The sequence below is a fragment of the Takifugu rubripes genome, chromosome 15 (assembly GCF_901000725.2).
Source record: "Takifugu rubripes chromosome 15, fTakRub1.2, whole genome shotgun sequence".
NCBI lineage: Eukaryota > Metazoa > Chordata > Actinopteri > Tetraodontiformes > Tetraodontidae > Takifugu > Takifugu rubripes.
In genome coordinates, this window is record NC_042299.1 from 8,572,383 (window position 1) to 8,585,077 (window position 12,695).

At 51.7% G+C, this 12,695-nt stretch overlaps 1 protein-coding gene across 4 annotated transcripts in view; it reads left to right on the forward strand.

The window, feature by feature from the left end:
* The first annotated feature begins 492 nt into the window (after positions 1-492).
* The window catches only part of cadm1a (cell adhesion molecule 1a), an 82,506-nt gene continuing 70,303 nt past the window's right edge, over positions 493-12,695 (forward strand). The window contains exon 1 of one of the 4 annotated variants that reach the window (XM_029848007.1): positions 493-649. In XM_029848007.1, the coding sequence (XP_029703867.1) occupies positions 577-649 (73 nt within the window). In that variant the 5' untranslated portion in view covers positions 493-576. The remainder of the gene's footprint in view (positions 650-12,695) is intronic. The other 3 variants (XM_029848008.1, XM_011611311.2, XM_029848009.1) reach the window with 3 other exon arrangements.

Consider the following 12,695-nt stretch of genomic DNA (forward strand, 5'->3'; position numbering starts at 1 on the left):
GGGAAAAGCTCATTTCTGGAGCGCTGCCGAGGCGCCCTTGAGCAAGGCACCGACCCCTTCCAGAGCTCCTAGCGCCGGTTCAGCTTCCCAACTCAGTGATTACACTCATTCCTCTCGTCCAAAGACTAAAAAAGAGGCTTCTTCTTCTCCCAAACGTTGTATTTACTGTTTAACTTGTAAATAGCTGCTGCAGCACCACCTACAGGGCACCGCGAGGCTGAGGGAACTTCAGAGGAGCCCCTGATAGGAGACCTTCTGGTGTCAAATCTGAACCCCTCTGACCTCCTGTCTGCTGTAAACTGGGCACTTTGTCTGACGCATACTGGGGGGGGGGGCAGAGCGGACCTCTGCGTGCGCTACTGGTGTTACAGATGGCTAAGCTGGTGAACCAAAGAACCGTTGGTTTTAGAGCTTGCTTGAGCCGTGCATGACACGTGAGCGTGCAGGCAGTGGATGAGGGTCCTCCCTCCCCCTCCCATCTCCCCTCTACTCTCCCCCTCCCCTCCTGACTGGAGTCCCGTCGCAGTCGGAGGTGAAGCTGCTGCTGCTGCTGCCATTCTGAAGCAGGTGTCCAACATGGCGAACGCTGGCAGCGGAGCTCTCGCCTCCTTTCTCTTTTTCTTCGTGTTTCCGGCGGCTCTCCACAAAGGTAAGGGGCTCCACTCGGCCCGCGAGCCTCCGTGCACGCCTCCGCGGACGTTGTCGCGCCTTTGTCGTGCGGCGGGTTTTCAGAATCCGGGATCGTGCGCGCCGAAGCGTGCGGGTTGTGGATGTGCGATGTTGTTGAGCAACTCGACGCCGCAACTGTGATAAAGTTGAAACGCGGGACGGAAACGGCTGGTTTGTGCGGGCTGTGGTACCGAGTCACGCCAGCTGACTCAGTTCTGCGTTAGAACCGGCTTCAACTCGGAACCTTCAAATTAAATTGCGTGGTTTTCCCCGCACGCACGCACCCAGCCGACCTGTTTGAAGCGGTAGTTGTGGGCTCGGTTGTACTTCTGTCGCGTCTCCCTGCGGCAGAAACTGAATTCCAAACTCTCCGGGTTTCCCTGAACGTTGCATGTGGCCCCGGTGAGTTCGGTCCAGCTGCACTGGGGGACCAGCAGCTGTTTAACCCGACGTTTCTGGAGGATGGTGCAGAACTGGAGACCATCGTGCCGCAGACGGTGATCCATGTTTGAGCCGAACGGGTGCTGGTTGTCACGCTGAGCGAGTGGTTCCGCTGATCCCGGACCTGCAGACGGGCTGTCAGCGCTGGTGCTGCTGCCCGGGAGCCGAGCAGCTTGAGCTGCTCCTGCACGGATGTGCAGTCTGGCGTGTTGGGGCTGCGGTTGAGCCCAGAGATGCAGAAAATGAATTTTTCCACGTCTGCGCCGCTGCTGATGTCAGTTCTTCTGCAGAGTTGGACAAAGTGATCTTAGGGGATCTCAGAACTATCTGATTTTCTTAAATGCCTCTAACCCGACACGTCTGTCACACCTTTCTCTGCCTTCTTCTGTTCAAATCTGATGAGGGCACAAACTCAAAGTGAATCTGCACCTAAAGAGCTTTTTCTTCTTCTTCTCCCCCTGCTGACTCGGCTCTTTTAACGTGACAATGATGTCAGGCGGTGGATTATCCCGTCGGAATAAATCCACTCCGGCAGGCGGTTGGTGTAAAATGGACGGGCTGATCCGGGGTTCAGCTGCCGTCCTTCGTTGAAATGGCTCCAGTCTTTTTTAAACAAAGCTCGGAACGCGCAGCACAAAGCTGATCAATTATTTACCTCCCGCACTGGAGCCCCTGCACATCTTACTCAATCCTGGAGGGGGGAGGGGGTGCGTGGGAGGGGGGGGGGGGGGGGGGGGGGGGGGGGGTTGTAAAAATAAATGCACGCCAGTGTTGTGATGGTGAGAGTGTCACCAGTTCCATCTTTCCAGTGAGTCTGGAGGAGTCTCCTCTCTTCTGAAACTGAGCAGAGGTCCAATCTCCCCGTGCTCCTGGATGTTCAGATTCCTGTCCCAATCCCAGCAGGAGAAACCGGGTCGGTCTTCTCTGCGGGGAAAATCAGCGCTCCGGAACGGTCTTTGAGTCACGTGAGAAGTCCGCCCAGACCTGCTGGGAGCACTGGTCCTCCTGCAGGTGCCCAGGTTCTCTGCTCACCCTGCTTCCTCTGAACGGCGAGCTCTCATTGGAGCCCTCACACGTTCATTTGGAGGCCGGGAAGATGTGAAGCTGTTCTCAGGCAGCCCGAAGAGTCGCTTTAACAACAGGAGGAGGAACTGAAGGGTTCAGATCTTTAAACGCTCTACATGCGCGTTGTCATCCGGACCGGCGCTGAAGAAGCTCCAGTCTCGGTTTGGGTTTTGGCTGCAGGCTCCCCGATGATCTGAAAGCTCTTTTATTGGCTTCTCTGTCCCGTCAGAGAAAATAATGAAGTGGGCACGTTGGTTCTGTTCTTTGTGAAAATTGCCTCTTTACGGCTGTGATCGTTGCCTTCAGGCAGCTGCGGGTTAGGGCGCAAAGCATTATGGGATGGAGCGGAATCGTGCACACGCTTCCTTTGGTTCAGTGTCAGCAGGTGGGAACCCTGCTGATGGAAAACAGGTGCGAAGACGGACTTGTTCTCCTTCGTACCCCCGTCATTCCTCCTGCTGTAATGAAGAACAATGGCTTTGTTCCTGGAGGGGGGGCAGTTGTAGACCGATGGATGACTGCTGTGGGTCACATCTGGGCTCTGTGCACTTAGTGTAATCAAGGAGAGACAGAAGGTCTGTGGCCTACTTGTTAGTGTGCCCTCCACCGATTGGGTGTCAAGTCAGCACGCTCCCGTTTTCAGGTCTCGGGGGGGGGGGGCTTCGAAGGGGGCGGGGTGGTTGCCATCTGCTGTTGGTGCCAGTGGCTGAGGACTCAAGTTTCTGTTGTTGTGAATCTGGCTGTGATCCTGATACTTTCACTCTTTTCTTGTGGATGGAGTGTGTGTGTGTGTGTGTGTGTGTGTGTGTGTGTGTGAGGGGGGGTCCACCCCAGTCCAACTCTGATTCATGAATCTTTATTGAACACAATCACGTGATGCATCGTCCACCTTAGACGCCCCTCATTCTGGATTCTGCTGGAGGTATTGGACCGATGCTCGGTCGGGACACGACCGGGATTTCGCTGAATGGGCGTCCACCTCGTCCTGGGATGGGTCCGTGTCTCTGCCGTCCTCTTGGATGAGAGGAATCAGGACGCGCAGAGTTAAGCTTTTTCTGTCCAGTCCAGACGCAGAACCCATCGGGCCAGTGCTCCCAGTGTGAAATTGAGCCACCACAAAAGTGTTTTGTGCTTCAGTCCGCGTGTTGTCCAGTGTCTCACAATGTCGGGGTCAGAAGGTCTTAGAAACAGCAGCTGGATTCAGATTCAATTAAGCACAATAGTGAAACTGGACAAAGGTTCCGTCTGTGCACCGACACTTCAAATCCCTAATTTCATTTCATGAGCTCAGCTCAAGCTTAGAGAGATTGCAGCAGCCCTAAAGTCTCCCACTGACTTTAGCAGCAGGGGGTCCAGCAGGAACTTCCATTCCAGACTCCAGAACTCACCTGAACAGGGGTTTGACTTAGCAGAAGTCTTCTGAAAGGGTCTGGACCAGCATTCGACACAGTGCAGGCTTTTATTGTGATGACAGAGACGTCCGAGACGTTCCTGATGCGCATCCGTCTGTCCAGAGCCTCCAGCGCGTGACGCAAGCAAACACCGACCACAGGGGGGTGCTCACGCTAGCTCAGTCCAGTTAGCCTCTGCGTGGCTCCTGCTGGTGTTTTATTGGTCGGTGATTAGCGATTGATTCCTCCTCCAGGGTCGTTTCCGCTTGGGAGAATCAACAGATCTTCCAACATTAAAGCGTGATACACACTTCTACTAATGTGTGTTTACTGGAGCCTAATAAGGAAACGTGGAGACGTGATGGACGCGTGAGTGCTGATCTGTAGTCAGTCAGCCGTTGTTGGTCACAGCGGGGGGTCTTTCCCATTCTACCACGGGAAACAAATGGCTGCTGATTGCTCTTTTCCTCCCAGTTTGAGACCTTTGTTATCCGGCTCTGCTGCCGCGGAGCAGCGATCCGCTCGCTGTAATTGGACCCTTTTTGCCTGCATTCAGAGATGCGATGAATGAATATGGAATCATTGCATTTCATTTGTGCTTTCAAGCAGATAAACAATCCGGCCGGTGTTCCACTGTAATCAGCAGAAAGTATAATGCAGGGCGGCATTTGCTGCGCTCGGACTGATCAGAGTTCACCTTCGGTTCCGCAGAACTCTCCGGCTTATAATTTGTTTCTGATGAGACCCACGGGGCCGCCGAAGACAAACGCGTCCTGTGAGCCTCTGTGTCCCGACTCTGTCCTCACTGATATTTCAAGTAACAATCTTCCCTCTTGCTGCCGTGTGTTGGGAATGTAGAGCCCTCCTCACATTAGCGCTCGTCAGGACGTAGCATTAGCATGTCGCTCTGCTGGTCACCGTGAAGATGCCTGAAAAACAGGCAAATGAAGCGGTGAGACTGATCAGACACCAAAGATCAACCAGTTTAAAACTCCGGACATATATTGCGAAAGAAACCACTGGGGGGAAGTAGAGGGAGAGGAAGATAAAGAAATGCGGAAAGTGGGGGAGAGTTGAAAGGGAGGGAGGGAGAGAAGCATCTTTTTTGGAAACGTGTGTAAAATCCATCAGAAATTTAGCTTCAGGGGACAGCTCTCATGGTGACGTTGAGCCGTTGTCCCCCTGAGCGTCCGTGGACGCAGAGTGGGAGCAGATGGGTTGCCAGGTGGTGGCGTCCCTTCATGAAGATGCTCTGTCACTTCCTGTCGGTCCCTCAGCTGCTGTTTATGATGATGATGATGATGATAATTCTGAATGGAAAGAGTTTTATTTGATGGCGTAACCCCTGCCTCCGGATCCAGAGGTAACAAGTGTCTGTCTGTCTGTCTGTCTGTCTGTCTGTCTGTCTGTCACACTCACTCAGAAGGCTGAAAATAGGTATGTTTGGTTTGTGGAGCTCCTGGAATGTGATCAAACAACGAGAATGCAGCAAGTAGGACACACCGCTTCCTGCTAGCATTAGCCTCTGATCTGACACCAGACAGAGTGAGAGAGAGAAAGAGGGAGAGAGAGACATAAAGAGAAATAAACAGAGAGAGAGGGTGTGTGTGTGTGCGCGTTTGAAGATTAGAGCAGCAACATTCACGAATATTTGGAAGGAGCCGTTCCAATAGAAATCGTCATCCTCTTGAACTGGCTTTGACTTTCATCACAGACCTTTTGAGGAGAACCCAGAAGAACTGTGGAAGCGTCTGCTCAGGGCGGCTCCGCGAGAACCGGATGGAGAACAAAGAAGGTCCCCGAAGTTAGAGGTTCTCTAATGGAGAACAAGAGAACCTCATGTTATGGAGGTGGTTTTCAGAGGGAAAAAACCCAACCTGCTACAGTTGGTCAGAAAGTAGAAGTATAGTGTTGCCACCTGCTGTTCCAGAGGTGTGAGCTGAATCCTCCCACAGCGACTTCCCTCTTTTATTTAACAGTTGAATAAATGAAGAGGTAAGGTGGGTTTGAAGCCACATCTGTGAGGTGGAGGTAGAGGACGTTCTCCTAAATGTGGGACATCTCTATCTAACCTGTGAGAGGATCGGTCCATGATGAAGGCAGGAATAGACTGATGGAGGTGCTGGGGCGGGCTCCTGTGACACACCTTCAGCCTGGCTGATGGATCCACCTTTAAATGAGCTAAGATGTTGTGGAACGGAGCCGAGCGCCTGTTTATTTCCAGCTTTCTGAAAGTTGCCTGAAAGGCTGAAGGAAACACGTGTCAGGGCTGAAAATAGGAGCGGAAGGCAGGAATGTCTGAACCCAGATGCTTCTCCTGCGGCTTTGAGGAGCGTCGGAGCTCCTCAGCTGTCAGATTAAAACCTCCTCTGCTGGAGATGAAAATGGCTGAAGGGGCAGTTAATCCAGAAATTAATACACTTCTTTAGCTCAGAGTCTAGCAGGCAGTCAGCGTGTTGATGGAAGAGGTGACCTGGCACACCACATCAAGGTTCCTCAGTCCCAGCAGCTAGTCTGCAGTAGCATCATGTCACCTGTAGCATCACAGACAACGACCTTCTGAGGTTTCTTTTTGGCCAACCTTTTCGTTAACGGCTTCAGCCTTTTTAGTGCCTCTACAGTGTTCAAACATGCCTGCCTAGAGGCCATGTCCACACTCTGTGTTATTGTTTAGCGTTAGCAACAATAGCTACTCCCACGACAGATGACATAATGTCGTTTTAGGGCCACTTGATATGCAAACAGTTTCCCCGTTTTCACTAATTCATCAGTTAAAAGGCTGCTTAAAAAAGCACATGTGCACCATGAGACACATCCAAATGTTGCATTCGTCGTCCAAATCCAATCCCACAGAGGAGGTGTGATTCTACAAGATCTGGAGGTCCAGGACCCGGAATGGTACTGGTAATGGTATGCTAACGGTTTCCATCACGTTGGGTGAAGGCACCTTTCCTCAGTTGTGAGTGGATTAAGTTCAGGAGACAGCAGATAGAGTTCAGAGGCAACCTGCAGATCTTTGTGGGGTCAGAATCCACCAGATCTCCATCGATGCTCCACCACAGGTCCTGGTGTCATACTGGAGCAGGATTGTCCTGTCTTCCTGGACTCTTTCAGAGGGCCGGTGCACCATTCAGTCCATTCTGAGGGAGGAAGATTTCCAGAGCTCTGTCCAAAAGAATTTTTCCACATTGCAAATCCTGCAGGATAAATCCATTTAAATGAGGATCGCTGGCTGCGGGAGTCGGCATTTTTTTACTGATCCGACCAATATTAAGGAGCTTCAAGTCCGAGCAGGGCTGGAGGACGTCGCGCTGACATCCAGACACGAGGACACGCGTCTCCTCCCTCACTGCTTCATTCAGCTGCACTGGTTTGAGGCGTGATCTTTGTGCCGCGGACAGCTGATGGGACCTATTTACAGCAGCGAATGATTGAATCGGGCTCTTTTCCGTTGCCGTTTGGTCAAATGTTTGGTGCTCGCGCAAACTGGGAGTAATGAACGTGGAGCGTGGCGCGATGGAGAATGTCAGACAGTCAGAATCAATTCTCCGCCTCCTCTGTCATCCACAGATGGCGCCGCTTCAATCTTCCGTCTGTTTTGTCACGCTAATGTGCTAAAGATGACAGGGGGTGGGGGGGCGTCGGAGCTAAAATAGAAGAGGGCGTGTCCTCCGGCCTCTTCTGTCACGCTAACGTTTAGGAATGTGAGTTGGGTCAGTTCAGTAGGAACATGTCCCATCCACCCCTCCCTCACCTGCCCCAGGAGGGACGTCCCTCTCTGCTCCCGCGTCCTCCCGTCCCTTCAAAAGCTTCTGGATGCCTCAAATGTGGCGTCTCAATGTTTTCCTCATCGTGTCACTGCAGAGTTGTTCCGTTTATTCCCAAGGAAACTCCACTTTAGCAGGGATTAGCAGGGTTTAAATGCATTTCGAATAAAAGCCACTAGCTGAAGTGGGGTGGGGGGGGGGGGATCAATATTTGGTGGCGCAACAGGCGGCTGAGTTTGGGCAGCGAGCTGAGGGGAAAAGTGAATGAAATGGGGCTTCGTGTCGGAGGATCCTGGCAAATCAGCGGCGCTGCCGTTCGCCTGCACCCTCATGAATTATTCGTCACCTCTGGTCTGATGTTTGTTCGCGCTCTGAACTGTTTTAACAGAATTGAAAGATCTGTTTGAACTGGAGTATCGTTGCTGCGCAGTTAGTGATGGATTTATTTGTGCTTGTTTGGGATCTTAACGCCCCCCCCTTCAATACCAGATTCACCCAATCAGATCGAGGTGGGTTTCGGCGCCGTTTACCTCATTTCTGTGGGCGTGGCTCCATCCTAATCTCTCCCCTATTGCTGCCCTCTACCCTGAGGACTCATGGGGGGGGTGACCTTGACCCTGACCGGCTGTGATCATCAGAGACCCTGTTGTTTGTCAGACAGAAACTTCCCGGTGTTTGAAGTTACTGTCGCTGGAGATGCTGAACTGAACGTCTGACCTTGGAATAAAAAAGTGTCTGCGAACGTCGGAGAGGAAAACAAACGAATGTGATGGAGCCAATGAGCTCGCATCCGCTCTCCAGCGCCTGCTTCATTCAGAGGGAGTTAAAATTGAATAACATCGTTTCGCGCCGCCTCGGATGAAAGCCCGGCGTTTGATTATTGATCAAACGCCGTCGCCGCCGAGTGAATCCATCTGTTATTATGTATTGATAAGATCTGCTGTCGTTTCTGTTGGATTCAGATTCAATTTAAATGTTCTTACGAGCAAAGTAGCTAACCGTGAGCATTAAATGGGACTGAGATGTTTGTTGTCGGCGGACCAGGGAGGACCTCGCTGACCTTTCCCAGTTGGTTTAATCAGCTGTTTTGTGCAGGACTCCCGTCGTCGTTAAAGAGCTTCACTTCACTTATTGAACGAGCGAGCGATGAAGACGAGCTGAAGCACGTGACTCAAGTTAGCTTCTCTAAATGTCATGTGCAGCTCATTAAATGTGCTTCTTGGAGTTCAGAATATTGACGCGTGCCGCTTCTCCCAGTTCCCGTCCTCAGCGGGAGGTCCAAACCTGGCGGACGTCTCGGTGTTTCCTTCTGTTTTCCCGAGGCCGTAATTTGGCTCAACAGCGGCTAATGACTGTTTTGATGAGCACATAAACGCCACTTTGGCTGTTGTGCTGCTGGATTCACGCCGCTAGCTGCTACGCTGTTATCAGTCTGGTGCATCTCCCGTTAGCTCTGGATCAATGCATGGTCAATCTTTTCCCGAGAGGGCACATCGATCGAGGTCCTCGAGCCGACCAACCCGTAATCTCAGAAAGGAGCGCCGCTTCACCGGCTCCCTGTTTGACCCGCGGCCGAGCGTCTGATACAGAACTGTAAAGGTGTCAGAAATCTGTTAGCTGGGGCTCTGATAGCCTTAATGTCAACTGTGTTTGATATCCTCGGCATGGTGGAGGGGGGATGGGGGGGCAGGTCCTGATGGTATTCGATTCTGTTAGATCACCTTGGCCGAGTCCATTAAATTACGATACAATATAATATAATACGCACGCCAGCCCCACGCCATAAAAGGCATAAATGTCCTCAAAGCGGAGGCGTGTGTGTGTGTGTGTGTGTGTGTGTGTGTGTAAACGTGTCAGCTGTGTCCAACCCACTGTGGTGATGTGGGCGTGGCCAGAGAAGGTCGCGAGAGCAGGAAGGTCCTGGTGATGGATGTCTGCCACCTTCTCTCCTCCTCGCATGAAGACCTGACCTACTAAAATGACATGATTGAGATAACGTCTTCCAATCGCCGCCTAAATCGCCTCTGGATGACGGCGAGCAGCGTCACGCTAATGGACGTCCACCCTCCGTCTCTTGAGGAAGGTGGCGCCACAGCGAGGACGAATGTTGGCGAGGGTGAAGAGCGGCGAGGGAAAGACGCGCGTTGCTGTTTGGGTGAGCGGAGATGGTCACCGCATCCAGAATCCAGTTTCCATTTCAATCTGACCTGTATCTTAGCAACAGGATGAGCAAACACAACCGTCAGGCGTCTTCATCGACTATACAGCTTGGTTCTGATTGGTTCTGATGCTCTGCCTCCTGTTGAGGCTCCCGGTCCTGGTTTCATCTCGGATTCATCCCGGTGCCGCCTGCAGGCAGCCTCGGTGTGTTGACAGGCTTCGCCGGTGTTTTACCGCCCGTGTTCTTGCCGACGCCCGGCGCCGACTTTGTCCTTTGAATCCTAAAGCAGGACCCGTTAAAGTGCTGATTGGGCCGCAGTTGTGATCAGGCAATAATGAAGACGGGCAGCAGGGGAAGCGTGGGGGCCTGGACCGGACTCTCAGTCCCTGTTTGCCTGAGCCGGGACCAGAACCGCTTGGTTCTGGAGGAGGGCGAGGCCGAACCACCCAGCAACAGTCACCCAGTGAGGTTTCCCAGTGACACGTTCACAACAGGAGCAGTGAAACACACAACTGGATAAACACACAATCACAAGGATGAAAAAAGAAAGGATTTATTCATCCGTCATCTCAATATCATCCCTCCATCATCTCCAATATCATCCCTCTATCACCTCCATCGTTCCTCCAACATCTCTAGCATCAACTCTCCATCTATAACATCATTCCTCCATTATTTCTTCATCTCTAATGCATCTCTCCATCTTCCCACCACCATGTAGAATATCATCCCTCCATTATCTCTTCATCATCTCTAATATATTCCTCCATTATTTCTTCTCTATCATTCCTACATCTTTCCATCATCCCTCCATCATCTGTTCATCTCTAATATTCCTCCATCATCCCTCCATCATCTGTTCATCTCTAATATTCCTCCATCATCCCTCCATTATCTCTTCATCATCTCTAATATCATCCCTCCATCATGGCTCCCAGCTCACACCACTAGAACAGTGTAAACACCCGACTGTTTATGTCGCCTTTAAGCTTTTTCATGCGGCCCTGATGGTTCAGGCGTGCCTCAGTGATCTGATCCCGAGTCGGTCCTGGATGAAGCGCCGGTCCGGTTCCGCCTCAGCTCATCTTTTGAAGGTTTTCTGCTTTTCATCTCTGTCACCTTTTGTTTTCTCTTAGCCCAACATCAAAGAAAACACAAATGGCGAATCTAAATAAAAGCCCCAAACTCTCATTTGCTAATCAAACTTGGGACAAGAACTAATTAATTCTTTGGAATCCGTCGATTCATTTGCATAATACGAGCTGGCGTAATTATGACTTCTGCTACTTCAGCCCAAAACTGTAATTAGAGATTGACTGCACAGAGCTGCTGGAGACCAGAGATTGAGGCTCCGCTGCTCCGGGATGGAAAACGCCGGCAGGATGAAAGGTTTTCCAGGGCGACCCTGAGGGGACGGGCTCATCTTCTAATCTGTAAAGAGCCAAGACCTCTTTCAGGGGCCCGCCGTCTCGCTACAGTCAGCCGGCTCCTCTCTTCCCGCTCCCTTTCTTTCACATGAGTTTTCCCATTTCCACTTGCAAAGGAAATCCATACATTTTCACAGCCGGCGCTGCCGCTGGGGTGCAGCTCCGACATGAAGGGGTGCATTAGCGTGGAGATATTAGCCTTCTGCCACACGCTCGTTCGGCTCGGTCCTGACAGAAGGGGGGGGGGGGGGGGACTGCTGTGAAGTGAAAATACGGGAGGAAATGTCGCCGCTGTTGTGAGTTTGAGCCGATCGATGGAACCAATATTCCACTTTAGGCTGATATGAGGACAATTAAAAGACTTCCAGGTGTCCATACAGGAACCACGATGGAGGGACGTGGTCGTAATGGTCCTCGGGCTCCAGGTCTCCTCCCGTCCCTTTTTCTAATAAAGCACCTTAATCACAGCCTGTCGGCATCACTGTCAGCCTTCTCCTCTCACTGAATTAATCAGATTAAAGTCTGGTGTTCTGGTCGCCGTGGTCACGGCCGATCATGATGTCATAACACGATGTCCTCACTTTGCTAGTAGAATGAGTATTTTGGTACTTGATATGTAGCGAGTACCAGAACACACACACACTCCCACAGACGTGGACGAATGCCGATTTTCTTTCCACACTGAGGCTTTTACTGGCGATGCTAGCTGCACATGTTTAGATAGAGGAAATGCACCCCATTGTTTAGGACGGCGTCAGGAAATGATGGGATGTCTCTTCTCTTCTTACGGGCGGCGGAGCTGCAGGCTGCTCCCACAGCAGGAGGCGGGGATCAGACTTTCTGAGCGTTAAGAGAAGGCAGCAAACCGCCGCGGTTACATAACGCCGCTCTGCATCCAGAAGTCTGTGGGAGAGCGCCAACGCAGAGCTTCCAGCTGAACGTCTGAATCCGTCCATCACCGGGAGAGGAGGGGGAGGAGCTGCGATTCTCCGCCAGCGTGCACGTGCGCGCGCGTGTGTGCACGCAGCATCACGAGGGCTGAGGAGAACTGTTTGCTCCGCAGCGGCCGAGGCTTCATCCATAGTTTTTAGTCATTCGTGTAAATAATTAAAATAGCAAAGTGAATGAATAGAAAACCAAGCTGCGTGTACCACAGCACCACCGGATCAGAACTGGATCAGTACCAGTGACCAAAAATGGGTCCATCAATAATTGGTCAAACCAAAATAGTTCCGTCTTGAGCTGCTACAATTCAGATTAATCTCCATCGTTCTTTTTTTTCGGTTTCTGTTCTGACGAGAAAAAGAAAAACACAACATTGAAGCGGCTGTTTGAGCTGCTTCGTTGGTCCCAGTGGAAGGAACCAAGAGGTCAAAGGTCAAGGTGGAGCACACAGCGGCCTGAATGGCAGATGATTCCAGGCATAGATTGGACCTTACCGGACAATATATAAACACAAAAAAACAGCCTCACGGCGGAGGAGGAGGGGGGGGGGGGGGGGGCTGATAAGCAGCTGCGATCAGGAAGCACAGAGCGGCGTGATGGCGGCGTGCTTATTGAAGCAGAGCGCAGCAGCAGGCAGCTGGATTAATGGCTGTGATGGCAGCCTCAAAAACAGGAACGGATTAATTTGTCCAGTTGGACTCTTATGCAACGTGTTCCAGCCTCGGCCCATTGAAGTGGAATGAGGGGAAAAAGGCCAGCGGGGGGCGTCGGATTTGAGCTCTTTATACGGAACTTGGACACGGCTGAAATTCCTGGAAGTTAAGCCAGT